Consider the following 26,967-nt stretch of genomic DNA (forward strand, 5'->3'; position numbering starts at 1 on the left):
TGTAAATGTAAGTTATTATGTGCGGGGGTTAAAAATAGATCTGAAATTACAATATTGAAACTTGAAAATAGACCTTATGAGAAAGACCTACTGGGCTCAGTATTATCTAACTCTAGTGTACAAAAGCCATAAACAAGGGTAATAGTATGTTAGGTTACATGATAAAATAATGCTTGAGCTATATAACACTCTAGTGAGGCCTCATCTAGAGTACTGTGTACAGTTTATCTCCATATTTGAAAAAAGTTATAATAGTCTTAGAGAAAGTCCAGAGAAAAGCAACTAGGCTGACTTCAGGGCTGATTTCAGGACAACAAAGTTTGAGCTACAAAGAAAGACTTAAGGAGATGAACCTTTTCAGCTTAGGCAAATAGAGTGACTTTGTTAAAATTTTTCAACTTCTGAAAGAAATAGATTAGTGGATCATAATTATTACTTTAAGTTCTTCAACAAAAACACATGGATGCAGACGAAAACTTATCAAGGGTAGATTTTTGCACAAACATTTCAAAGTTTTTCTACATACAGAAACAGGCAATAAATAACCAAGTAGATTGACAGAAAATTTAGGGACTTCGTAAACCTGAGTTTGGAAAAAATGGAAAGTAGAGCTAGCAAGATTTGTTGAGGTGAAAGGCCTGTCCTCAGCAAAATTGTTCAAATGTTTTAATGTTATAAACATGTTTTCTAAGACCCTGTATGGCTGAGACCTCCTCACTCAGGTTTCTTGCACTCTCTCTGTTTAACCAGCCCCTACATTGTTTCATTTTCACCACATAATTGTTAGAGATAGGGAGGTGAACTTCACCAGAAACCTGTAATTATAATATCAGAGTCACAAGTTCAAATCCTGGTCTGTATACAGTAAGCTTAGAGGTTGAATATTTTGCTCATACTGCTTTGATTTTTCTCCTACATTATACAGACTTTTTGTCACGTCATCTGTCACGTGTAAATGCCTCCATATCATAAGGTTTATGTTCAGCCTGTGATGAAATGGTGTTCTCTTTAGCACCCTTACCCTTGGATATACCCTTTACCACCCTGAAGCCCTAAGGGAAAGGGTTTGTTTAGAGAATAAATATATACGGCACTGTTGTTTTTATTACTTCTTTAGTTTTCAGGTATTACATTGACTTAGGTCATGAGCACTGCTGCCTCACAGCTCAAGATCCCTAGCTTCAAATGCTGGCCTAGTCACTGTTTGTTCTTTTTGTGAGTTTTTCACTGGCTATTTGCCTTGACTGGAGACTTTAAATTAGAACTACTGAATATACATGAATGAATGTTCTAATGAGCTGACCTCCCAACCAGGACTGGACTCTTCCTGATGCTACCAGGATGGGCTTCACCTCCCACAACTCTGAACTGAATTAAATAGGATCAAAAATTGATAGATGTATATTTAATTATCAATGCAGTGAAAAGTTCTAACCATACATACCCACGATTTTGTAAAATAGTCCTTAATGTTGCTTTTGGCTTTGCAAAATAATAAGTTATGTTTATTAAAACATTTTGTAAAAAATACATACATTAAAAGGCTATAATGTGTAACTGTTAACATGTTCCAAATTTGTACATAAGTAATTTTCAAGTCATTTTCAAGTTGAAAGTGTATGTATTTTCACTTTTATATATGTTTCTTTCCATCCACTGTTCCATTTTTGTCTTTTTGTTACTTTAGCAGCAGGAACCTTTTGAGGAAGAGTTTGAGCTTATTGAGGACCAGGGGGTGAGTTCAGAAAAGCCTTTATTTTATACTTCTTCCTTCTTATTATAAAAACATACTTTACAACATGATATTGCACCCTTTTAAGAAATGTGATAATAACCACATTATTACCAACAAACAAAACCTAGTTTAGTAAAACAATCATTTATATAAATTTCTTATGGTATATATTGATGTCCCAAGACATGAAGAAAAATTCAGCGGAAGGAAAACTTGCAAGTTTTAATGGTCTCATTTTTGTTCATCAGGCTATTGCAGAGGAAGAGACTGTTGTTGATGAAGTGATCGAGGTACAATACTTTGAATTTTTATTTTTTACTTATTTATACAATATGTATTGAAGCAAGATTTGATTTTTAAAATTTGAGGGTTTCCCAGAAACTTCTGCATCACTTTTTTATATATCTAGTAATATATTTTAAGATTTGTTTGATTAAACCCATAGGGTACCTACATGTATTTGCTAAGCTTATTTTTCTACCAAAACTCTGTCAACCCCAACAGCCTTGTGCAAGAAAGAAGAAAATGTATGCCCTTGTTGTACCAGTGTGAATCATGTACTTGCAGTCACTTCTTCTAAGGGGAAATAGATTCCATTGACTGTCTTTTGCTGTCAAATTCAAAGAGTTGAATCCATACTAGGTCAGGTCAGGTCAGGTTGGGGAGCATGCATTGGTACAGCCCATTGCTGCACCCACCACATGACGAAACAGCTCGGGATCCCTGTTGGCAACCCTATAAGCAGACACATGGTCCAGTCCCACCCTGACTCCTGGTGCTTCCTGTTTTTCTATAAAGTTGTGAGAAATGGACACTATCCAGTGAACTGAGACAAAGACTAGGCTCCTTCGGTACTGTGTCTGTTTGGAGAATCCTTGGGTACTGCTGGTTTGACTTTGTGTTGAATGAGCAGCTGCTCATGGAATCCCAAATGAGGCACATTACTTGCATTGTGAGGGAGCATCAGTTACGGTACTACGGCAATGTGGCATGATTCCCAGCTCACAGGATCCACATTGTTGTCCCCCTGAGTAAGTGGACCAGGCCAAGGAGATGCCCACGTAACACCTGGCTGCGGCAGATAGATGGTCATTTTCTGGAGGGTGGGACTGGGACTGGAATTCCTACTAGATCCCAGAAAATTAACTATGTTAAAATAATTTTCAAATACTGAAAGTAAAATAACAACATTAGCCACAAATACAATCATATGTGAATAAATAGCAAAGCAAAACATAACAAACAGGGAAACTAAAACAAAGCAAAAATCATGGATTGACCCCCTTCAGCTGACTAGTGTACCTCTACATGGGGTGTATGAAAGAAAAATGTACTAGTTGATACTATTTAGGTTTTTGCTTGTTCAGAAACTTTTATTAGGTGTTTTTCATTTCTTAATTCTTTGTTTTTGATGTTTTAAAATGCAGGAGACACCTGTGGGTTCAAACCCTGTTCAGGTTGAGACTGGAGAGTTCGACGAGGCCATTGAAGTTGTAGAGGAGGTCCCAGCTGAGAGTGAGCATCTAAGTCATATACTGACCTATTATCAAATCCAATTTATATTTCTTTTGTGTGTTATGGAGCTAGACTGCAGTCTTTTGCTTTGTTCGTGAAGTATCGACACATTTAAACAAGCTAAATGCAGTGATCACATTGTAGTGGCTGCCTCAGCTACACTGACATTCAGTCTTATACAGAACCATGTCTAAAACACTGGTATCAGGGTGATAAACACTATCATCTTAGGCTAAGGAATTGTGCTGTTTACCCCCTCTATATATTTCATACAAGATCTTCTGATATCCTTCTAGTTGTCCCAAAGTTTTAGTATGTTTTGTTTTTAGTTCCATGGTTCCTTTGAATAGATCTAAAGAGGTTTTCTAGAACTGTTCTTCATGCCTTATTTTAAAATGGACTGTAACCGTGTCATAATGAGCTACAGGATCCCCATGTTTAATGGAACTCAAAGTTCAATAGTCTCAGTTCTTGATACAGTATAATATTCTATCCAAACTTCTCCAGTTGTGTGCCAATACTGCTCTCTTAATTACACTTGTACTATGGTTTAGCTTTTCTCTCAAAGAGTTTGTCAGTTTGGCATTGTATTTTGAATGCATTTGCAGTGTAAATTGACTTGTAAAAATGCATACTGTGAGTGTGGGTAAATAAGACTGATTAATTGATGAACACTCACACTCTCACACAGAATCACTTCAGTATCACCAATGAACCTAACAGCATGTTTTTGTAAGCAAAATGTTTCTTCCTAAAAGATTAAATATGTGAACATGAATTAACAGAAGGCACCATAACCAAAAAACAAACCCTGGCTCAGCTCTTATCACTGAGGCAGCAACTTTGCATGCTATGTCAGTTTGCTGCCTTAATTTATTCCCAGAATACTACACAATTCATCATTTTACAAGCTGCCAAGACCTTAAATAAACAATTTGATTTGATTAATAATGTCTTATTTTCTGTAAAATGTTAAGGTTTAGTTGGAACGAAGTGTGATAGTTAGATCAGCTGGTTCACGATTCCAATTTTCTGGGGTTAGATTGCCAGTACGGGAAGTGTCTTTGTGGAGTTTAAAAACTTTCCCAAGTTCTTGTGGGTCTTCTCCAGGTATTCTGGTTTTCTCCCACATCATAAACATACATGTTAGGCTGTCTGATGATTCTGAATTGATCCAGAGTATGTGAGTGTGTCCAGTATATGGTTGGTTCTTACAGGCATGATCGTTTTTTCCTCTTTTAGAGCCCTTCCAGAATAAAGAAAAAGAGTTTGGTTAGAAAAATATTGTTTCTCCTCTTGCCTGTACTAGAGTAAGCAAATTACTGAGATAAATTAATACATTTAGGGCTAATGTGCAACTGTGGCATAGTATTACCACTATAGCCATTAGCTCAAAGCTCTGGAGACCTGAGTTCACCATGTGTGAAGAGTTCACTGTATCTCTCTGTAGTAAATGATTTTGCTCTGGGTCCTGCAATTTCCTTCCATATCCTAAAAACATACATTTTAGGTTAATTGGCACCTTTAAATTGGCCAAGTATAAATAAATGTGCCTTGTAATGGACTAGCGTCTCTTACAGAGACAGTGCCTGTCCTGCCTTATTCCAGGCAGTGGCTCCTCATGCCTGAATAACTGATAAATTACAGTTTGAAAATAGTTTATAATAAGATTTTCAGGACCTTGCAAACCCATTTATTGTGATTTAACTATGCATTGGGACTTAGTAGGAAAACAATTAGCTAAAATAATTTGAATGGTTTTGCTAACCCTTACTTATTTCTTTAATGAAAAGCTGTTTTTTTTACTCTACTACACTTCTGTATTAAGTGTATGCTTAGAATACCTTTCAAATATGTACAAATATATATATTATTTTCTTAAATCGTTTTTCAAAACAACATTTTAAGCCACAAGATGCTTTTTCAGCTGCTGCTTCTTCACACAACTTTAGGTGCAATGTGAGACATGTAGAAGCCAACTTCCTACTGCGCCTTAACCTCTCTAGCAACCACATCACTAAATTTAAACAGGAGGTGGTAGATGAAACTTATTAAAGGGTATATAATCGTAGGCTGGCTTGGCAAGTAGACAACACTAATTACAAGCTCTCGTCTCTCTTGGAACCTGATATTACAGTGCACAGATTTGGCTAGAAACTGTTGTGAGTATGTGAGTAAGTAGCTCTTACTGTAATTAGAGAGTGGCACACAGCAAAGTGGCACTCTTTAAGTGATGCTGCCTCTTTTGGGAATATATTTAGTACATCAAAATTCTATAATGTTATTTGTTTATAATAATAAGTAGTCAGTTATCATATTGCTGATGAATGGCATAAACTATGACAATAAAAACGATTTTCTCTATTTTCAGATCCCTGCCTCAACCATCACTGCAAGAAGGGCAAGGTGTGTGAGCTGGACGACAGCAACAATCCAATTTGTGTTTGCCAGGACCCTTCCACTTGCCCAGCCAGCAGTGAAGAGTTTGAGCATGTGAGTAATATCAGAAACATTTAGTCAGATTTGTACAAAGAAGAAAAATATTAATTTGTTCACATTGGACAGTTACTGAAAGTATAATTGAAAAATGTTATCATCTGTAAAATTAATTTTTTTAATGCTTATCCTCTCCATTACTATGTATAGTAGGACTCTCTTACATTATAACAGAATATCAAAATTCTTTACAGCTTATACAGTGGGTATTAAGAGTTTACACACTGAAATGTCAGCTCTTGTTCATGTAAAAAACCACCTTTCACCTTTCTTGTAACCAACAACAGTTCCTGTAAGTCTGATACAAATAGATCATTTTTAGGAATCATATTTAAAAACAATAAAATAGTTTGAGAATGTTACGCTAAGTTATTTCACAGAAAATGAGAGAATAAGTGAAGAAAATTAAATATTTACTACGATACAATTTTCACTTTTTCAATGCATTGCGAAAAGAGGATTTTCTGTTTAATACGCACACCTTTATAGTTTAATGTGTAGGTTTAATGTTAGAAATGGGTAAGGAAATGTTAAGTTTGCATTGTATTGATTAGAATTCCTTATGAAGTAGTTTTTTGTCTGGTGCCTCCTGACTCATCAGTATGAGAAATCCCCCACATATTTTATACAGTTCAATTCATCTTGATGTCTAGTTATGCAAGGGCAGAAGCTTTTTGAGGTGTCCCCCTACGGTTGGGTCTTTTGATCTGAAAATGTTAAAGTCTAGGCCATTTCTGGACCATATTTGGTGCAGAAAATTACAAAGAGTAAACCAATAGGTGTCTCGGCAGAAATCATCACAGGGACTTGAAGTTGTATATGTCACATGAACTGACCCCAGGGGTTCACCCTCTAATGAGAAGTCCAACTTACTCCTTTTCACAAAATCTTGAAAAAGTGGGGATTGGTACTATACCAGTGTGCAGTGTCGTTTTGAGGTTGCTGATCACAAAAATTATATTTTTGATATTTGATTATTTACCAGTTTAGCAACTCTCAGAAGGTTAAAATTGACAAATTTAAAATATAAGCATGTGGGCCGTTGCTTTAGAATATTTCAGTGTCAGTGATTACAAATAACATGTTATTTTTGATTTTTTACTGGTGATCTAGCCCTCTATAGACCTCTATCAGAGTGAGTAATATAAAAAAAATTCTATTCAAATTGAAGATATCTAGACTTTAACCATTTAAACTGAAGCACACATTTTAATATTTCAAACATATGATGCAACTGTTCTTGTTTAGGGCGGCACGGTGGTGCAGTGGGTAGCGCTGCTGCCTTGCAGTTAGGAGACCCGGGTTTGCTTCCCGGGTCCTCCCTGTGTGGAGTTTGCATGTTCTCCCCGTGTCTGCGTGGGTTTCCTCCAGGTGCTCCGGTTTCCTCCCACAGTCCAAAGACATGCATGTTAGGTGGATTGGCGATTCTAAATTGGCCCTAGTTTGTGCTTGGTGTGTGGGTGTGTCCTGCAGTGGGTCAACGCCCTGCCCATGATTGGTTCCTGCCTTGTGCCCTGTGTTGGCTGGGATTGGCTCCAGCAGACCCCCGTGACCCTGTGTTCGGATTCATGGATGAATGTTCTTGTTTATTATTTACTTCTGCATCAAGAATTAAGTCATTACATTTCTTATGAACACCCTGAATTAGGGTGGCTTACTCTAATTCAGACTTTTTTCTTTCCTGTGTCTGGATTTTACTGTTGTTAAACAACACACATTATTTTGAAATTAGCTTAAAACAAAATAAAAATTAATAAGCAAAACTTGCATCTAACTGCCAGAATAGGCTCTACTTCTCTTTGAAACAGTATGCTGAGAAAATGGTTGGATGAGTGAAAAATAAAATAAAAGAGACTAGTTTCCAAGCTTATCTTGTACAATTTCCTCAATCCCAAAGGTCTGTGGTACTGACAACAAGACTTATGATTCTTCCTGCCACTTTTTTGCTACCAAATGCACCCTGGAAGGAACAAAGAAAGGACACAAGCTTCACCTGGATTACATTGGGCCTTGCAAATGTAAGTGACTATTAACTTGGCCGACTTTGCATTAACTGCAGATGGCACCTTGCAGCTGCAAATTCCATCTTTCATTTGGCACTCTTAAGTTTTTACATTGTCAGCTTTTTAACAGATGCCATCCTCCAAAATGAGTGGTACTTAAAGCTTCTCCCAGCCTTGTTTTTGTATATAGGGAATATAACAATAGGCCACATCTTATTCATGATTTACATTCACTAGAGCAAATGCTAGTTTTTTTCTTTGAGTGTCATTTAACATTGTGTATGTCATTGACAGACAGAAATATGTCTAAATACCCACAAAAGAGAAAAGTAAAGTGTTAGTTGATCAAACGTTTCCCAGCAATAATTCATCTTATAGGTCATAGTATCTATCTATCTATCTATCTATCTATCTATCTATCTATCTATCTATCTATCTATCTATCTATCTATCTATCTATCTATCTATCTATCTATCTATTAAAGAATGTGGCTTTGATATTGCAAATAATTTATTAGTGAAATCGGTGTTTGAATTCTTTCTCTGCCTAATCATTATTGTACCTAGGGCCATTCACATTCAGATAAGAAATAAATATACTATAACAAACCAAAGAAAAATCATAAGAGAGATACTGTATTACAGTTTACAACTTGAAAACCCAATGGCCATTATACTGTACTTGTTGTGAGAACTGCTTTTTTATTTTTCCCGTAATATAAAAGAAACTGAAACCGAGCAGCCTGCAGGTTCCATTAGTTTTTTTTTTTTGTTTTGCTTTTCTTTTGTTTTGTTTATTTGCATATTTGCTATCTAAAGCCCTGGGGTGCATTTTACTCAGGTAAGAACATGTATGTAGCTGTCAGGTTGAAATTTTTCAAATTGTTCAAAGAATGATGTAAATCAAATAAAAAAGGGATACCATCAAACACTCAGGATAACCTGTTTTTTTCTTTTTTTTTTTTGCAATTTTTTTTCATATTAAAAAAGTTAATCTTATTTATTTTTAGATGTTTTTCTATGTATTTTTATGCAGAATGTTGCAGCCAGGGGATTGATGTTGAGAAAGCAGGTAGTAGGTCAGAATTTTGCATATTTTACAGTATTAGCAATGACATACATGGGGAAAACCCCAAATGTGAGCCATGTGGTGCCTAAATGGCACCTTATTCTGACTGGGTACATTCTTAAAAGCAACTGTTCTTTAATGGAACTTTATGGTTCTTTACTGGGTTATGTGGTTCCTTGTAGAACTATTGCTTGACAAAGCACCATTTCATTGTGGGAAGGGTTCTTTGCATATGAAGTTAGTCCTTTATGCTTTGAAAAGCTTCCTAATATGTAGAAACACAAAACCCTGAAATCTTTAAGGTATGCTGAGCTAAATGGCAGGGCACTAACAGATTAAAAAAACTTGGACTTAGCCTGTGTTATTGTGTGCAGCAAGAGCCATTTTAAAATCTTGACCTATTGGTATTTCACAGATCTTTTACCATCTATTCATGGCCATTTGCTGTATGGTGCCTGTTACAGACAAAATAAATAAGTGTTTCTTTCTGGAACTTTAATGTGGATGGCTCATTGGGGAACCAAAAATTGTTCCCCTATAGCATCATTCTGAGGAATCACGCTGGCACCTTCATTTTTTAAGAGTGTACCACATGAGTAAAATCAGGCTGTGGCTTACCTTCAGCAGGGTACCTTCATCTTTTTCCTTCCCTCTTTCTCTCTCTGTTCCCCTTACTTTAATGGTAACAGACAGTCCCTTTTAAAGAGGCTACTTGTCCACCTAAACCATTTGTCTCATTTGACTGTACCTTGTGTAGATGAAGCATTATGATTTGTCTTTGAGTCATGCAATATTAACTGTCTTGCCGGTGGTGCTGTATTATGGCATATGTAATAGGAAGAAGCAGTGTGACATCATATGCTGGGAAGCTGAAATTAGGCTTAGCAGGGACCTGAATGAGTATTTCTATTGACAGCTCTAAGTGTGCCAGTGTGGTCAAAGGTCAGCTTTATAATAGAGAGACATGAAGTTATCCAGCACAAATTAGAGTTTGAGAGCAACCCTACCCCTCCATCTTGCTTGTAGCTTTTACAATAAATTAAAATTCATAGGTTCACCTTTTTCATTTGATCAACGTTGCTAGAAAAGAGACTCCAGTGACAGTATTGTAACAGATTCATTTCACAGAGCACAGTAAAGTACCATATAGCACTTACAAATATGACTTTGCACAGGGTAGAAAACAAGCATTTAACCTACAGAGCAAAGGAAACAAGGATGCCTCAATCACTCCACTCCAGTGATAGGGCAGGACAACACACCAGTGTTCAAGCCTTAAGCTTTGCTTTTCACAATACTCGAATGGAGTGGAAAAATTAGTGCCTTATCCTGCTGATTTAAAAGACATTCTTCTAGTTCAGCATGCTGCAATTGCTCTTCTTCATGTGGACTGGGAAAATATGTATTATTTTTATTATTATTACTCCTTCACTTTGCTACATTTTCAACCATCCTCTGTACTATAATAGCAGGCTTATACTGCATCCAGTCTGCAAGTCAGTCACACCTAAAGCCTTGTTCTTCTTCCCAGTCACTGCACAGGGTGGAAAAAAGTATTGGCATATCCTGCTGAACTAAAGCAACATTTTTGTAATCCAGGAAGGTACAATCCCACTTCTTCATAGCAGAATGGTGACATCACTCCACTGCTCAAGTTCACCAACTCCTACAAAATACACACAATTAGGTTTTCGACCCCGTATAACCTTATACAGGGCCAAGTCTTAGCTGGCTCTGCATGCCATTCTTCATTTTCCAAACATGATGTAAGTGCTGGAGTCTTCTTTCACTTCTACAAACAAAAGGTACTTAAAGTTTGGAACAAACAAGGCATTCTTGCTCTTTTTCATTTATTAAACAAGAAAACAAATATACAGTAACAAAAAGATGACACAACAGGATCAGTTACCCAGTTGTTAATTGAATAAGTCAGACAGACTGAAGGATCTCTTCTCATTTGCAAATATGGAAATGTTAGGGGATATGTAGCTCCATCTCCCAAGGCTACAGATTAAATAATTTAGTATTTGGTTTTCTTTTTTTAGAAGATGATGTTCTGTGTATTTTCATTTCATTGTCTGCAGACATTGCTCCCTGTCTCGATAACGAATTAAACGAATTTCCACTCCGCATGAGAGACTGGCTGAAGAATGTCTTGGTCACCCTGTACGAGCGTGATGAGGACAACAACCTGCTCACTGAGAAGCAGAAGCTCAGGGTGAGTCACTCTTCCTCATAAACACAAGATTACAACAATAAGAAAAGGCAATAGTGACTGTCTTGGCAGGAGAGACTTGTACAGGATCATCTGTGAAAGCACTAATTTTATCTGTGTTCTGTTATAACACATATAGTACTGCAGTTTCCACTTCAGTTAAAATATTTAGCATCATGTTGTCATCTGCATTATCATTCAAAAGATTATTCTTTTGATACAATTCTCTCTTATTAATTCTTATATTCACACAGAAAAAAACTGTGTCCAATGAAAAATATCAAAATAAATACACTGAACCTTCAGTTCTTTGAATCTAATGAGACGTTAAGCAAAACAACACCTTTTATTGGCTAACTAAAAAGATTAGATAGATAGATAGATAGATAGATAGATAGATAGATAGATAGATAGATAGATAGATAGATAGATAGATAGATAGATAGATAGATAGATAGATAGATAGATAGATACTTTATTAATCCCAAGGGGAAATTCACATATTCCAGCAGCAGCATACTAATAAAAAACAATATTAAATTAAATAGTGATAAAAATGCAGGTATACAGACAGACAGTAACTTTGTATAATGTTAATGTTTAACCCCCGGGTGGAATTGAAGAGTCGCATAATGTAGGGGAGGAACGATCTCCTCAGTCTGTCAGTGGAGCAGGACAGTGACAGCAGTCTGTCGCTGAAGCTGCTCCTCTGTCTGGAGATGATACTGTTCAGTGGATGCAGTGGATTCTCCATGATTGACAGGAGCCTGCTGAGCACCCATCGCTCTGCCACAGATGTCAAACTGTCCAGCTCCGTGCCTACAATAGAGCCTGTCTTCCTCACCAGTTTGTCCAGGCGTGAGACGTCCCTCTTCTTTATGCTGCCTCCCCAGCACACCACCGCGTAGAAGTGGGCGCTCGCCACAACCGTCTGATGGAACATCTGCAACATCTTATTGCAGATGTTGAAAGATGCCAGCCTTCTAAGGAAGTATAGTCTGCTCTGTCCTCTCTTTCACAGAGCATCAGTATCAATATGCAAGCATTCGGGGTTTCATTTTGCTTGACTTCTCATTACATCTATAATGGCTAACACGGTACACCACCCTACTTTCTTTGAACCTGTAATACATGACATGTGCCCCTCTCATGACAGATGGGGTATCTGCTTAATCACCTTGCTAAGCCCTGCAACAAGTAAAAATGAAAGGGCCTCAGCTCTGACCTGCCTGGCATTTTGGCCCAAATGAGTTGGAAGCGAGTCTGTTTTCTTTCTAGTGACCCCTATAGCTACTTATACACCCTTCCTCTGGCTCACATTTACTTCTAGTGCCTTGATATTCCTGTTTTGGACAACTGCGGCACTCGAGAACTCTCAAGTGAAGTTTTTGCAAATTGTGTAAATAAGTTTTACCAATAATAATTCTTACATAAAACGTTGGAAGTTATGGATTTAAGTTTTCCCGTCACAAAATCATTATAGCATAATTATAAAAAGAGTCATGTATGTGCACTTAAATACTATTATAAGTTAAGATAAATGATAATTTCTAAGTCAAGGCTATCATAAGGAGAGCATAAAACTAAATTTGAATAAACAATCGGGACTAAGGATAATAAATATGAGTTAAGCACAGACATGTAGGTTTCAGGATTTATCAGTCCAGCATTATATACGTACAGCAATGGCACATCTTTACCACTATCGTGTCTGCACAATCATGAAAAGCAATGTAGTAAAACAAACAGACTATATTTGATTGGGCAAATATTTGCTTTCAATATTTTTCAAATTATTTTTCACTATTGTAGTTTTTTTTGGCGAGTTTTGGTTAAGGCCACTTTTTATCTGCTTTTAAGCAGTAGGTTACAATCTCACAAGTAAGTGTGTTCAACTTAATCCATATCAAACGGACCAGAATGGCATTGCAGCGCTTTAATTAAAAATATACAGACATAATCCATTTACTCGTACATGTGTGTGCACAGTTGCTTCTTAAATGAGACCCTTACAGTTGTAGACCTCTATTTTCCTGTGCTTTTCAATGGATTTGTATTTATAAGGTAATGTAAAGAAATATTTCACTCACCAGAAACTGATGGACATGTAGTTAAGTCTTAGTTTTATGTGGGTTGCAGTTTAAAGCAGAATAACAGTTGACACGTCAGACTTAAATTTTTCAGCATAGAGTGTACAATTTTGGAGACCATGTAGCAGGCCTTACATGGAAATTAAACATCAGGCGACCTTTGACAGCATTAATAGCTTCACTTTCTGGCAGTTTTTTTTTCCACCAAAACTCTCTTAGGTGTAGTTAATTCTGAAATGCTAGCTGTGCTGCAGGGGCATATAGTCACTCTTTTTAAATGTTCTGGTTGATGTCACTCTCTAAGCCAAGAATAGTATCACTACTATTTAATAACTTTAAAATCTATCCTGAATGATGACTCACTACAAAGTCCATGCGAAAGCCTATTGCTTTGTTAAAGATGTCAGACATACAAGAGCAAATCAGCTTTGGTTGAAAACAGCTTTGTCTTAGTAGTAACACTTGTAAGGCCTGCAGGAGGCTAAACTGCACAGTTACTTTGTTGATGATTTTGTTTATCATATGTGATGTGCAGGTGAAGAAAATCTATGAAAACGAGAAGCGTCTTCAGGCTGGTGATCACACTTTGGAACTGCTGGCTCATGACTTTGAAAAGAACTACAACATGTACATCTTCCCCGTGCACTGGCAATTTGGACAACTTGACCAGCACCCCATTGATGGGTAAGCAGCACACTGTCACATAGGGCTATTTAATCATAAAAAAACTTTTTTTATTATTAATTTGCAGTTTCAGAACACTCCCAACTATTTGTGCTGAGAAAGTAACTTTGATAAAGCAATCTTTGTGAGTTTAACTGAAGAATTTTTACCTATTAAACAATGCATACATCACCTAAAACACTAAATCAGAAGGTCCTAAAGGGAGCAACGTGGGAAAACATGTTATTATAACCTATGCCTAAATTAACTTGAATATATGTGTGTGTCTAGGCAAACCCCATATAATATAAAGAAAATGTGGGTTATAAACGCATTAAAAAATAAGAAAAGAAACATTGTTGTTGATACGAGTGTCCAAAACAAACTACCTCAAGATGGCAGAGCTTCCTGAAATAAAGACTTCTGGCAGGAAGGGGCGGGTCCAGGCAGGCAGCCACAAGAAGTGATGTCAAGGATGTTAAAGCCGTCAATATTCCGGTCTGCAGAGAGAGGAAGAGATATGGTATCAGTTAACAGCGCCCTCTTGTGTTCTGGCAGGAATTGACCATTTCATATACAGGCAGTCCCCGGGTTACGAACAAGATAGGGACTGTAGGTTTGTACTTAAGTTGAATTTGTATGTAAGTCGGAACAGGTACATTATTTTAACAAATGCAATTGTTGACCGACTGTAACCAAGTGCTCTGCCAATGAATGATGGAGATTCACCTCTTTCTGACCTTTTTATTATTTCTACTTTATTTTCAATGGTGATGGTTTTTCTCTTCTTTACTATATCACCAGCACTTGCATCAGATTTGTGTTTCAGAGACAATGTTGAAGGGTGAAGACAAAAGGTTAAGATGAGCTCTTCTGCACAGCACTGTACACGCTATCACAACAGGAAGGCACCAGTCGTCAACACGTCTGATGTATAGGGTAGTCCAGATGTAATTATGCAATTTTCATTACGCTATAACTTATTCAGTTTATTACATAGAAAATCACCCGAAAAATCCCGGACCATCGAGAAGTGAGTGAACTGACGACATGAAGAATCATCTTCGCGCCGAGCTGGAATTGTCCTTGCATAAATCAAAGTCATCCAGACGATCTGGAGCTGCATAATTAGATCTGGACCACCCTGTACTGACAAGAGACAACTTCCTGCTATGTGCGTAACAGTACAAGCAGGCTTGCTATTGAGAATGAATGGGGGCAGTGAGGGGCGGTTCATCACCAGCCCACCTCACAGTCACCTCCACTACAGTATGCTGCCTGCAGCGTACGCAACACCACCACCCCCATTCAACACGCAGCCATCCGAGGCACACTACAATGCTACCCCCCGTCACCCCATTCAGCCACAACGGGATCACCGCTTGCAGCATTACCAGCCGCGCACCTATAATGAACGGGGCAGATGTGTGTGGTGGGCAGGCAGTGAAACCGCTTGCCGCTGGGAGCCACCCGAGGGACACTACACTGTGCGAGCAGCAAAATCGCCCCCCTCCAGCCTCCGTCCAGTCACCACTTGCAGCATCTGCAGGCCGAAGATGACGGAGCGGCAGTTACTGAGGTGCATGCATCGCAGCTGCGGCCCTGTTCATATGTTGTAGGTCGGATGTACGTAACCTGGGGACTACCTGTATATACAAGTTATATATATATATATATATATATATATATATATATATATATATATATATATATATATATATATATATATATATATACACTTTATATGAAATGTGTGCATGTGTATGTATATAAATAACATATTATATATTCAATAAAAATACTAACATTTAGAGCCATTGTGCAAAAAAGTCAATTCAATATTACTAATTGGAATTGATATCATAAAAATGTGCATTTGACTAAGTGATTGTCAGAAAGTCAGTCCACATGCATGTAAGGTTTGTAAGTTTGGGTTTGTGTGTTTTTAAGTAAAACTTTCAGTCAGCTTACTAAAAGGTTTGTTGCAGTACCTCATTCTGGTAAGCTGCGGACCTGATAGGTATCCAAATTGTAAACAACGAAATGAGGACTACTTTAAAACCAATATGAAAAAAAATGCTATGAACTTAATTTTCCAAATGCATTCTGGGCATTAGGATTATACTGAGGTATTGACCCCACTGTTAAGTCCATTAATGTGGCCAAACTTTTTTGTGCCAGACTATGAGATTTCTAAGTTTAAATTAAGACAAATTTCCCCCTGGGGGCAAATAGATATCTATCTATTTGTCAACACTATAGCTACTTTCTCTTCCCGTGTCTCTTTGGGAATCAATTTTTCAGTAAATCAGAATCAGTAAAATTAAGGTTGCTACATTTATTAAGCACCTTTCTAATTAATGTGGAGTTTTTACTGCTCTCTCCTAATCAGTACTCGGGAAAGTAAGCTAAGTGGTCCACAGGAATGATGGAAAAATTGTCAAAAGGCACATATTAAAGCAATTGGGATTAACATGAGATAATAAAACCAAAAGAAGCACGTAGACATCCATCACAACATCTCACGTGTTGCTCTCAAACTTTTGACAAACCATATATATCACTTGTGCATTGTAGTATGTCAATGCCTTGTCCTAATTGGAACTTAATATTGTATTCTGGTTTACTCCTTCTTTACTTCCTCCATTTCCCAAAGTCACTGATTCACACTGAGGATTGTGGTTTACATTGACGCTTACTGCTACTTTTCAGATGCTCCTAGTAGTTTATAAACATTGTTTTTAGTTTTCATCTTAGTAAATAATATAAACGGTTTGAAAAGCATGTACTATCATTTCTTATTGCAGATACCTCTCCCATACTGAACTGGCTCCTCTTCGTGCTCCACTTATTCCCATGGAACACTGCACAACTCGCTTCTTCACCCAGTGTGATGCAGACAACGACAAGTACATTGCCCTAGATGAATGGGCCTCTTGCTTTGGCATTAAGGAGCGTGAGTATCTCCACATAATATCAATGTTTCACTTCACTTCATTTCTGACCCACTTTTCCTTGATAAGGCTGCAGTGCACAGGGCATTAACGAATGGGTACAATGGGCACTGACCGGGGGTCCCAGGAGCATAGGGGCTCACAATGTTTCTGATACCAATGTATGTTTCTGTTTTGCACTACTTTACCCCAGGGGCCTATGATGCTGTTAAGACAGCCCTGAGTGGCAATATGGAAGGTGTAATCCTTCTAGCCTTTCCTGAGTCTTCTCCCAGTGGCCTTTGCATAATACATTCCCTGCAAGAGGCACCCTAGGAACGTCCTATCTGCATGTCAAATCAACTTGAACTGGACAGTTTCTCAATTCAGCAAAGCCGCAATTTTGTTCTGAGGTGCTCCATATTGTTGAGCTCTTTAGCCTATCATGGAGAGTGAGTTTGACAACCCTGTCCATGGAACCTAGTTTAGGCTACTTTTATTCAGAGTGTCATTTCTTTGTTCACTACCTATAGAATGTGACCTTAGCTGAGAATGGAAATACAGGCTGACTGGTAAATAGAAGGCTTTGTACACAGGTTTAGTTCTTTCTTTACATCACAACTGAAAAAAATCTTTCAACTATATTGATGCTTCTGTCCAAATTTAGAATAGCTACTTCATTACCTGTCCGGAAAAAGGCACTCTTTTCTGGGAAAAAGACCTTAAACTCAGACTTGGGGGTGCTAATAATTCTTCCCAAAGCATTCAGCGGTGAACCATTCCAGTTCTTGTGAGAGATCAGTCAAATGAGGCAAGGTGAACAGCAACATTCACAAACAGCAGAGGCACAACTAATAGATCAATCCAGGCCACCATGACTCATTGACGCAGAGCAAGTCACGGCAATTTATTGAGATATTTTATGTTGAAGGGATATCTGTATACAATTGTATAGTTCTAAAATCCCTTGTGGTAGAGTCCACTATAGACATATGTCTTGCAAAAAGAGCAAACCTCTGAAGCTTTATGAGAACACATTTTTCACGTACATTTTAATGCTTTCATTAAAATAAGATTGTGTCATTATCAAGTTAGATGCATTTGTGTTAGTAAATAAAGTTTTTTTTTTTAAATACTTAAAGCAAAACTAACTTTATTCACAGGTTCACACCTTAATTTTGTATTTTTCTTTTCTTTTTTGCAGAGGATGTTGACAAGGATCTCGTCATTTAAATCCACCTAATCAGTGACTCTTCATTTTGTTTTTTACTGGGACAAGGTTCTAATCCATAGATGTTAAATGCAGTAATGGTGCTAATATCAACATTTTATGAACCTACCTATACCACTAAAAAAGAAGAAAAAACACAAAAAACACACATGCTTTTGAGTGCTACTTGCATTACGCAGTAAATGACCTTTCACATTGTTTTGTTTTGTGTTGTTGATTGTTATAAAAAAAGAGTAAAATTTTTGACAAAATGTAATCTAGTGCCATTAACCCCTAAATAAACATGGTGAGGTAGAGTCTGTTGTGTAGGTAGCTGTTTTGATGGATTTATATAACCGCAATTGGTGTGTTGGACTATGTATGTTGGGAAAGGATTGTGCTGAATGTGTCATTTAAATAGATACATTCTCCCATAGTTACAGGGCTTGAATTTAATTTCAATTTGGCATTCATGAAAAATGACTTAAAATGTAAAACTCTTCTGATTTAAACTTTTTAAATAAATTACTTTTTTTCTTGCTTTTAGATTTTTTTTTTTTGCTAATTCTTTGGGTAGCATGGCATTCTTTTTCACCATTAACATGCAGATGTTGTCTAAATCTTAAATTTCATTTTTAGTCAGACTTTAAATTCTAGCCCTGTTTGTTTAGCATAACACTGCACATTTTTTAAAGGTTTCATTTTTTTGACACCTGGGAGGCAAGTGGGTGATGAGTGTTTATAGTGTAGGTCAATTTTTTATTTTTAATTCTTTCTGAACAGACAGAGGAATGAATCTCGCAGGTTGAGAATGTTTCTACCTCTCAAATGTTCAAATTTGCCACAGTGTGAGCGTGCCTTAAATCTCTTCAAAAATAAAATTGTTCAAAAAGATATTATAAAAATCACGCCTTTGCATGCATCTAAGTCTGTATGTTCACTTCTTTCCTAACATTTGCAGTTTTTATATTCTGCCTGGTTGGCTTCATACATAATTTAAAATGAATGCATGTCATTAAATAACTAAAATAGTGAAAAACTCCTGGACTGAATAAATATGAGGTCATTTTTAGAAAGTAATGATATTTTTATATAAGAGTCACGCCAAAAATAATACCACAGAATGTTTTCCACTGCTGTAATTATTATGCCTGATGCTTCTCAAGCCTGGTCCTTGTGGTGCTCTGAGTCTGCTGGTTTTAGTTTTAGCTCTTCTCTTATTTATAGAATAATACGCTGGATTTATTTGGACATTGTCTTTAGTTACATCATGAATCTTATTCTTTATGATCAAAACAGTCTTCTATCCAGGTGTTTTCCAAAAAAATCCTTCCACAAATCTGTTTTAGTAGATGTTGTTTTATAGACTAACATCACTCAGGAATCTGCTCAAAAATTTAATTTTTTGGTAATATTACAAAAAAGTAGATATCCTTTTGAAGTACATTATTATTTAATTGAGGAAATTACAAAGAAAATTTAAATTTAGTTGCAAAAAAGCCAGTCCATACGACAAGCTATGAGTGGCAGATTAGGTAAAGAACTGTTGCAGATTGTTCTGCAGGTGCATTGTTCATATTAATAAATACACTATTACATTGTTATTTCAACTGTCAAACCTGGCTACCACTAGACATATCCTTGATTTGACAGGTGGAGATAATGGAATTTATGGACAAAATGTGAAGGCTGTTAGAAAGTGAGTAAAGGATATATAGCAAGTAGGACTTAGGAGATGAACTGCCAAAGTATAAAGGCTATAGTTGCAGAGTTGTGTAAAGAAAATTAACATTTTAGTGTTTATGTATAAAAAGGGGCTAAATTTCCAGATAATGCATCTATCCACCCACCTATTTTAAACTCCACTTGTCCTTGTGCACATCTTTATAGTACATTAAATACATAGTGGACAAAACAATGCTAGAAATGTATAGTTTTGTGAAAAACAGTTCAGTGATATTTTAGGAAAGACCCTTGTGGCTGTGGGCAGGAATGACAGGTCTCAAAAACAAAAGTTGGGATGCCAACTGGGTCGTACCGTTTAATTTAAGAAAAAGGTTCAACAAAAAACAACTCCTCTTGGTATCTAGGCTTCTCGCCCTCAGGTTTTAAACTAAACGAATGGTTTAGCTTTAGCCATAGGTTCAGGGTCTGTTTGTCAGAAGCTCCATTTGGTGGGTCGCTTTGGTCACAAAAAATGACTCCTTCTGGGCAGCCGGGGTTCTTATAGTTGGGGACCTGGAAGGTACGGGGTTAAGTGCCCTCACTAGACAGTTTCTCTGAGCTGTGGGGAGAGAAGATAAAGAGAATGTTAGCAACAGCACCTCCTTTCGTCCTGGTGGTTTATTATATACCTAGATCGTGCCCATGAGGAGATCTTCTGACACATATGCACGACACTCTACCTATAAATTAACACAAACTGCTTCTGTTCCTGTGTTTCATCACAATACGTTCATTATTCCCACAGGAAGCCCAAATAAAGTACCTTTTTATATCCCATGAATACCTTGTTTGTGAGCTGTTGAAATGTTACTGTTATTTTTCAATAAGCATTATTGTTTTAATTTTCCCCGAAATCGAACCAGTATTGATACAGCATGGGCAAAATGTATACAAACATTACAGGTACACTGCAAAATAAAATAAAGAAATTGGTATTTAGTCTAAAAATGTGCAAGTGCAACTTTATATCAAAACATGTAGCATGTATAATTTAAATCAGAACATGTAACATATATGATTAATGGTTATAAAGTAAAGGTAACATGAAAAATATATATTGAGAAAACAAATAACACATTTAAAGATTAGTTTCTTATAGTGTTACTCAACTTTATATACACAAAAAGAAAGATTTTAAATAGTTTATTTTTGTATTTAAAATTTTCATTCTAATAATTCATCAGATATTCCAATCATTGTATGCAAATTATCACACTCTGATAAATTAAAACAAAATTATGTTTAGTCAGGCATTTAAGTGACCTTTACCACAAGCAGATGGTAGCAGAGAGACAGTTTAACGTTTGTATATTACTGAGTCAAGCACATTTCTACTGTACATTTAAAATAAAACAATCCCCTGAACAAACAATCGGTTGAACACTTTTTAGCTTTAGGACATAAAAGACAGAGAGCACTGAGCTTTTTCAAACAAACTTCTTTTGGAAAGTGATCACCTGGTTCTTGTGTCATTGAGGATTGACATCTTTCTCCTTACTTTTTTGTTCATTTTACAGTATTACTAGTATAATAGAGAATAATTAAAAAGAAGCAAGAGTGTACCCACGTGTTCTTCACAGTAGGGATCTGTATAGCAGTATCTAATGGTGTGCTGTGGAAATGCAGAATTGTTGGACAGGGTGGGGGCTTAAAGATGAATAGGAAATGTTTAAAGAAAGTTGAATGCAAAATGAAAAAGATAACAAAGGAATTTTACAAATTTAATAGTCTTCTATTAGCTTTGATTAATTGGTGAGTTTATATATGATAGCTCAGATGTGACATTGTTATTTTTTTAAATGCTGTGAAAGAAAAATTGGGGGAAAAAATTAGTAATGTGATGGTTTATGGCCTCCTAATGGTTTTCTCTCTCACAAAGTGAATTGAGGTTGGAGTTCCAAGCCTGGAAACTTGTGATTAAAAGTTCTTCAATTTCCAGGTTGTTGCTAAACCATATTGTCCTATGGCATGAGCTGATGTGAATATTGATAGGAACCAGTCAATATTATTCTAATGGATGGGAGTCAATTACAACTACAATTACACTTACAATTGCAATTAAGCTGTTATATTATTAGCTTAAAAAAGGGCTGGCTAAATTTTCAAATGAATCCTTGACTATGCTCCATTTTAAATATATCATTTTCCATACACAGTATATAAAAATTTGAATCATGCTTTAGTTTAGATATCTATTACAAAGCAGCTGTTCAGAATCCATAAATATTTTACTAACTATGCTACTAAGAATAAAGACAATCATTAAAATAAGATTAATGTAATATCTTACTGTCATTTCTCATTATTTGAAATCATGTTAAAAAGGCAGATAATATGCATTATAAGCAACTACGCATGTAATAAATGTACATGCTCTCAAACCCACTCAAGCCCATACCCACATTTACATTCATATACGACCAGCTGAAAATCACAAAATAACCTAACACATTTGTCTACTGGGATGGAAATTCGAGTACCAGATGAAAATATGTTTATTCCACACAGATCATGACTGGGCGCATTATTAAAACCCAGGAAGCATCAGAGGCACAGTAGTATTAAGCCACCATGATGTCCATAAACAAAATATTTTTTATGTTTAACACCTCGGTGTCATGCATGCAAGATCATGTTATCACAAACTTTAATTTAGACAAGTTATTACATTAAAAATGAAATCTGAAAAACAAGATACAGAATGGTGGTGGTGAAGCTGAGACAATACCCTATAAAGAGGGATATGACTTTGTCACTTACTGTGAGAGTTTGGACAGAGGTACCTCAAAAAGTATAACTAATTTCTAAAGAGTCAGGAAATGCAAGGTGCATTATTTTGAAAAACTGCAGTATTGATAAAAGTTCATGTGATTGAGTGAGTGCTTAACTTGCCTTAGTCTAATATCTTCTTGGAGGAGGAGAATTCCCTGGCTTAAGAACAAGGCTCTTTGAATCGTCACGTGTCCAAGGACCTCTCACAGACATGTTGTTAAAACTGCAGGTGAGATGCACAAGATGGAAACGATTAAGGGAAAGAGATCTTTCAAGTTCAAATATTAGCTAAATAAGAAAAGTATTTTGCTTCTTTTTTAACCACCATTACAAAAACAAAGAAACAAAATCAGTGTAAGACATCAACTGTTAGAATATTTATAAAAAGATGAACTTTGCTCCTTCTTTATATCAATTTAAATTCTATACTCAGACTCATGTCATGCTATAAAATTAAATATTTACTATTTCAAATAAAAAAATTAATTTTGTGTTTAGATATCTGTGATATCCACATCCAGACTCTCGATTTCTATATCACAGATAAAAGTAGGAAATGAAGCCCTCTGCATGAAGAGTGTACTGTTGAAATGTCATGTGGAACTTGTGTGTTGTTTTTGTGGGAAGGTATTTTTAAAACGTTAAATATATTTATTGTCTATTTTGAGAAGGCTACCCCTTTATTTACCCTCTTCAGTTATAGAATTGGAATCACTTGTTATTTGCAAAGGTTGTCTGTCCATTTCTCATAGGCTTTTAATAGCAAAAAAAGTAATAAGGAATTAGATGGAATTGGCAAGATGCTGTGAAAAGTCAGCACCATTTTAGCTGACATTTTAAAAATCCAATAACATTTCATCATGGAAGAGTTCATTTTATTTTTACTGGTTTTGATTGGCCTACAGTTGTTGGTTTATTTTCTGTGGGATACAATTACAGACTTTCAAAAACACCATGGATCAACATTAAGTAACCTTCCGGATGCCAGTCAAAAATATAGATCTTTTAGTGAAAAAGATTTTATTTTAGTTGCTTAAAATTAACATTTTACATTAGCAGAAATTCTTGGTAAAAATATACCCTATAGTATTCCAAACATTTTTTTGTTTCTTTTTCATGCTTGAACACATACTACACAATTGGTGGAAGATTATGAAAGTACAGAAAACATAATTTTGTTCAAAAACAGTAGGAATATTGTGAATGTAAAGATAAAAACTTAAGTTGAGTATCAATGCATAGATAGATAGATAGATAGATAGATAGATAGATAGATAGATAGATAGATAGATAGATAGATAGATAGATAGATAGATAGATAGATAATTTTCCTTAAAGCTGCTGGTGTTGTGGTAAACTTAAATTAAGACTAAAGGGGCAAACAGACCTCAGCTGCTTTGTGGAATGGTCAGGGATATAAGCGTTGCTTTCTAACAAAAAGAACTGGCATGAATGACACCATTGATGCGAAGCATAAAAGGCAGAATTGTTAAATGGTTGTTTCCATAGCAATTCTTTCAACCTTGTTTTGTCAGCAACCATTCAAGCAGAAATCTGTTTTGCCTAAAACACAAACATAAGAATAAAATTAAAAGTATGACAGAATTACTTAAAATCATCCTATACTGTAGATGTGTGTTCAGCATGTTATCTTAACACTTTCTCATTTTTCACTTGTAGTGCATAAAATGTTAAATGCATAACAATGCATTTTCTATTTTATGTATGATTAGAATATAACATATACAGGTTTGTGAATAAAAAACAATGTATAGTGCAGCTTCTGTACAGAAAGAGACTGGATAATGTGAATGCAGTTTGAGGTTTTTACATTATATAAGACGTGAGCATGCTAAATCTAAAGTAAGTATAAAAAAGAAAAATTAGTTAAAACTATTATACATTTATAAAATGTATTGCTCTTAGAAAAAAATTATTGAAATTAACATTTAATTGTTAATTGAAGTACTGAGTTTTGTCATTTGCCCTCACAAAAACTGACAATTAAGTTTGATTTGAGGATAATTCATAACAATTCAAAGAAGAGGTGTCTGCTAAAGGACTGCATTGTTCTAATTGCACATAGCATTTGTAAAATGGGTTACAATATTTATTTTTTAATTTTCTGGGTCTTTTTACATTAGTACGGAAATTTTATGGTTTCTGGGTTTAACATCTTTTTGTGAATTTGACATGCCGCCTCCTTGCTTTTATCTGTCTTTGATGACACAGATGATAAGTGCACAATTTTCTTAATGCATCTTAAGATTGCTTATGATTAGAGGGTTTTTATTTTGTTCAATTTTAACTTTACCTTCTCTCAATTAGTGGACTTCTAAAAGACCCCAAAACAAATATATGCTTTGAGCATTGCCACTTCTTTATTCTATGGCCAGATCGTTTATATATCATTCAAAGAATGAACTGCTTTGAAAAAATTGAGTGGAAACCCTTTCATATACAATCTAGATCAAAGAATGATTTCTCCAGAATACAGCAGATTGTTAAAAAAGAGGGTTTAAAGTGACATTGCAAAATACAAATTACTGTGCTACAAACTCTGCAAATACCAGAAAATTGAGACCTTTTTGCAGCACAATGTTCAATTTGTTTTATATATGAAATACTTTTTCTTTTGTGGATACATCGAAAGTAAATAGTGTGGGTCATCATGCCCTTATAGCCCAGCTTCATTTCTGCTTGTGATGTCCTTTTTTGTGGAATTGGCAAGTAGCTTTCTAGTTCATATGGTTTCATCACAGGCATAAGACACACTCTTATTTTGAGCAGTTGCTTTACTGTTCCCCAGTGTACAGTGTGTACAGGAGTAAAGCTTCCTTACTGCTTAAATTTACTTCTTTCGGGACAGGTTCTTAATCGCACCGACCTTGGTCTGAACAAAGTAGATGTATGTAAAAAAAAAAATAATGGAAATAATGGATGGATGAAATAAACCAGATTTTTACTTTCTTAGCGCAAAAAAATAAATGAAAAAAAAAGACAACTTCCACATGTTTTTCCACATTTCCTGATGCCCCCAAAATGTTCTGTAATTAATTGTCTCTGTCCCGAGTCAGTTTGCACCTGAAGTTGCTGGGAAAGACTACAGCATTGGACAAAACTCAAATAAAATGGATGGATGCATGGAAGGATGGATGGATGTTTAATACAAATTACCTCATCCACATGGTGTATTTACAATAAAGGACATAATACTGAAGGCATTTCCATCTTTTTTATAGAATCAGTACTTAGTTAGATGCCTCATAAATTAAATAGCAGAACCCAGGTTATATTCCCATTTTAACCTCTTAATCCTTAATTGTTCATGGATTTATCCTAATCTGAAAATATTCACTGTCATCTTCTGGCTGCTGGTTTCAAACTACATTCTTTAAACAGGCTTGACTGCCTCTCAGGGCTGACTGTGTTTAAATGTACCTAACTACCAGCAGCGCACATGCAGCCTGGGATGACAAGCCAGCCATTTTAAACAACAGCAGGCCTGGCCAAGAAACCAAAACGGAGTCTCCACCCTAAAAGAACAGACTCATTTGCTCAGTGGAAAGAAAGCAAAACCACTCCAGCAGCTTGCCTTCGTCATTCTGTCAAATCAATCCCAGCAGGAAAAGCAACATGTTGAAAAAAAATTCAGCTTTTTTTTTTGTCCTGGAGCAATGAATTAAACAAGCAGCTTCCTGTCGTATATTGTTGAAATCTCTACATTCAAACATGATTTCTTTTTGTAATAAAACGAAGAAGAGAAGAGAGAGCATTGAAGTAAAGCCAATGTTAGCTGAATAGCTGTTTTCATTTTTAAATTAGGCATATACTTTTATGACTCCTTCCTTTAACAGCTCGTGTGTGGAATCCCTGTAAGTTTATGAAATGCAATTTTTAGGAGGTTGATAGAAGTACATGAAAAAAAGCAAAATAAATGTTAAAAACTTGGTTTCAAAACAAATTTTATAGCCAGAAATAAATTTTAAAATCCATTTCTTTAGAAAAGCATTACAGTGAGATGGTTTGTGAGATTTAGCATTTATACCAATTTATTCCAATTACAGAAAAATGAAAATGAAGACTTCTTTTGATGGTGAGGCATGCATTCTGTCAGGAACACAAAGATGTATCAAGTTACATTATTTGGCATTTAGCACTGCCTGCTAAATGTTTAAAATATACAGGGACATTCAGTTGTATAGATGTCTGCTAGGAACTTATGGCAAAATCGAGAGTAGGACATTAATTAGTCCATAGCAATTTGTGCTGAAACTTCAAATTCTTCCATTTTGTTTTTATGGTCTTTAAGCCTCTTGTCAAAAACATTGGTAAGAATTACAGTAATCAACATGACAAGTAAGAAGCATACATTTTGATAGACAGCCACCTAAGTATCTTGATCCATTGTTCTGTTATTAAACCACTTAGTCTAAATCAGAGTGACAGATTCCAGGGTCTATCCCAAATGTGTAGGAAGCAAGTTTGGAACCAACCTGGGATGAGATGCTATTCCAATGCAGGGGGCACAGATCCACCAA

General features: G+C 35.9%; 1 protein-coding gene across 2 annotated transcripts in view; it reads left to right on the forward strand.

Annotated features, from left to right (window-relative positions):
* sparc (secreted protein, acidic, cysteine-rich (osteonectin)) overlaps window positions 1-18,475 on the forward strand; it is a 31,055-nt gene extending 12,580 nt beyond the window's left edge. Inside the window, exons 3-11 of one of the 2 annotated variants that reach the window (XM_028812628.2) lie at window positions 1,688-1,735; window positions 1,984-2,025; window positions 3,163-3,250; window positions 5,622-5,743; window positions 7,644-7,764; window positions 10,903-11,036; window positions 13,659-13,807; window positions 16,594-16,742; window positions 17,924-18,475. In XM_028812628.2, the coding sequence (XP_028668461.1) occupies window positions 1,688-1,735; window positions 1,984-2,025; window positions 3,163-3,250; window positions 5,622-5,743; window positions 7,644-7,764; window positions 10,903-11,036; window positions 13,659-13,807; window positions 16,594-16,742; window positions 17,924-17,952 (882 nt within the window). In that variant the 3' untranslated portion in view covers window positions 17,953-18,475. The remainder of the gene's footprint in view (window positions 1-1,687; window positions 1,736-1,983; window positions 2,026-3,162; window positions 3,251-5,621; window positions 5,744-7,643; window positions 7,765-10,902; window positions 11,037-13,658; window positions 13,808-16,593; window positions 16,743-17,923) is intronic. The other variant, XM_051934127.1, reaches the window with a different exon arrangement.
* The last annotated feature ends 8,492 nt before the right edge of the window (window positions 18,476-26,967 follow it).

The sequence above is a fragment of the Erpetoichthys calabaricus genome, chromosome 11, assembly GCF_900747795.2.
Source record: "Erpetoichthys calabaricus chromosome 11, fErpCal1.3, whole genome shotgun sequence".
NCBI lineage: Eukaryota > Metazoa > Chordata > Cladistia > Polypteriformes > Polypteridae > Erpetoichthys > Erpetoichthys calabaricus.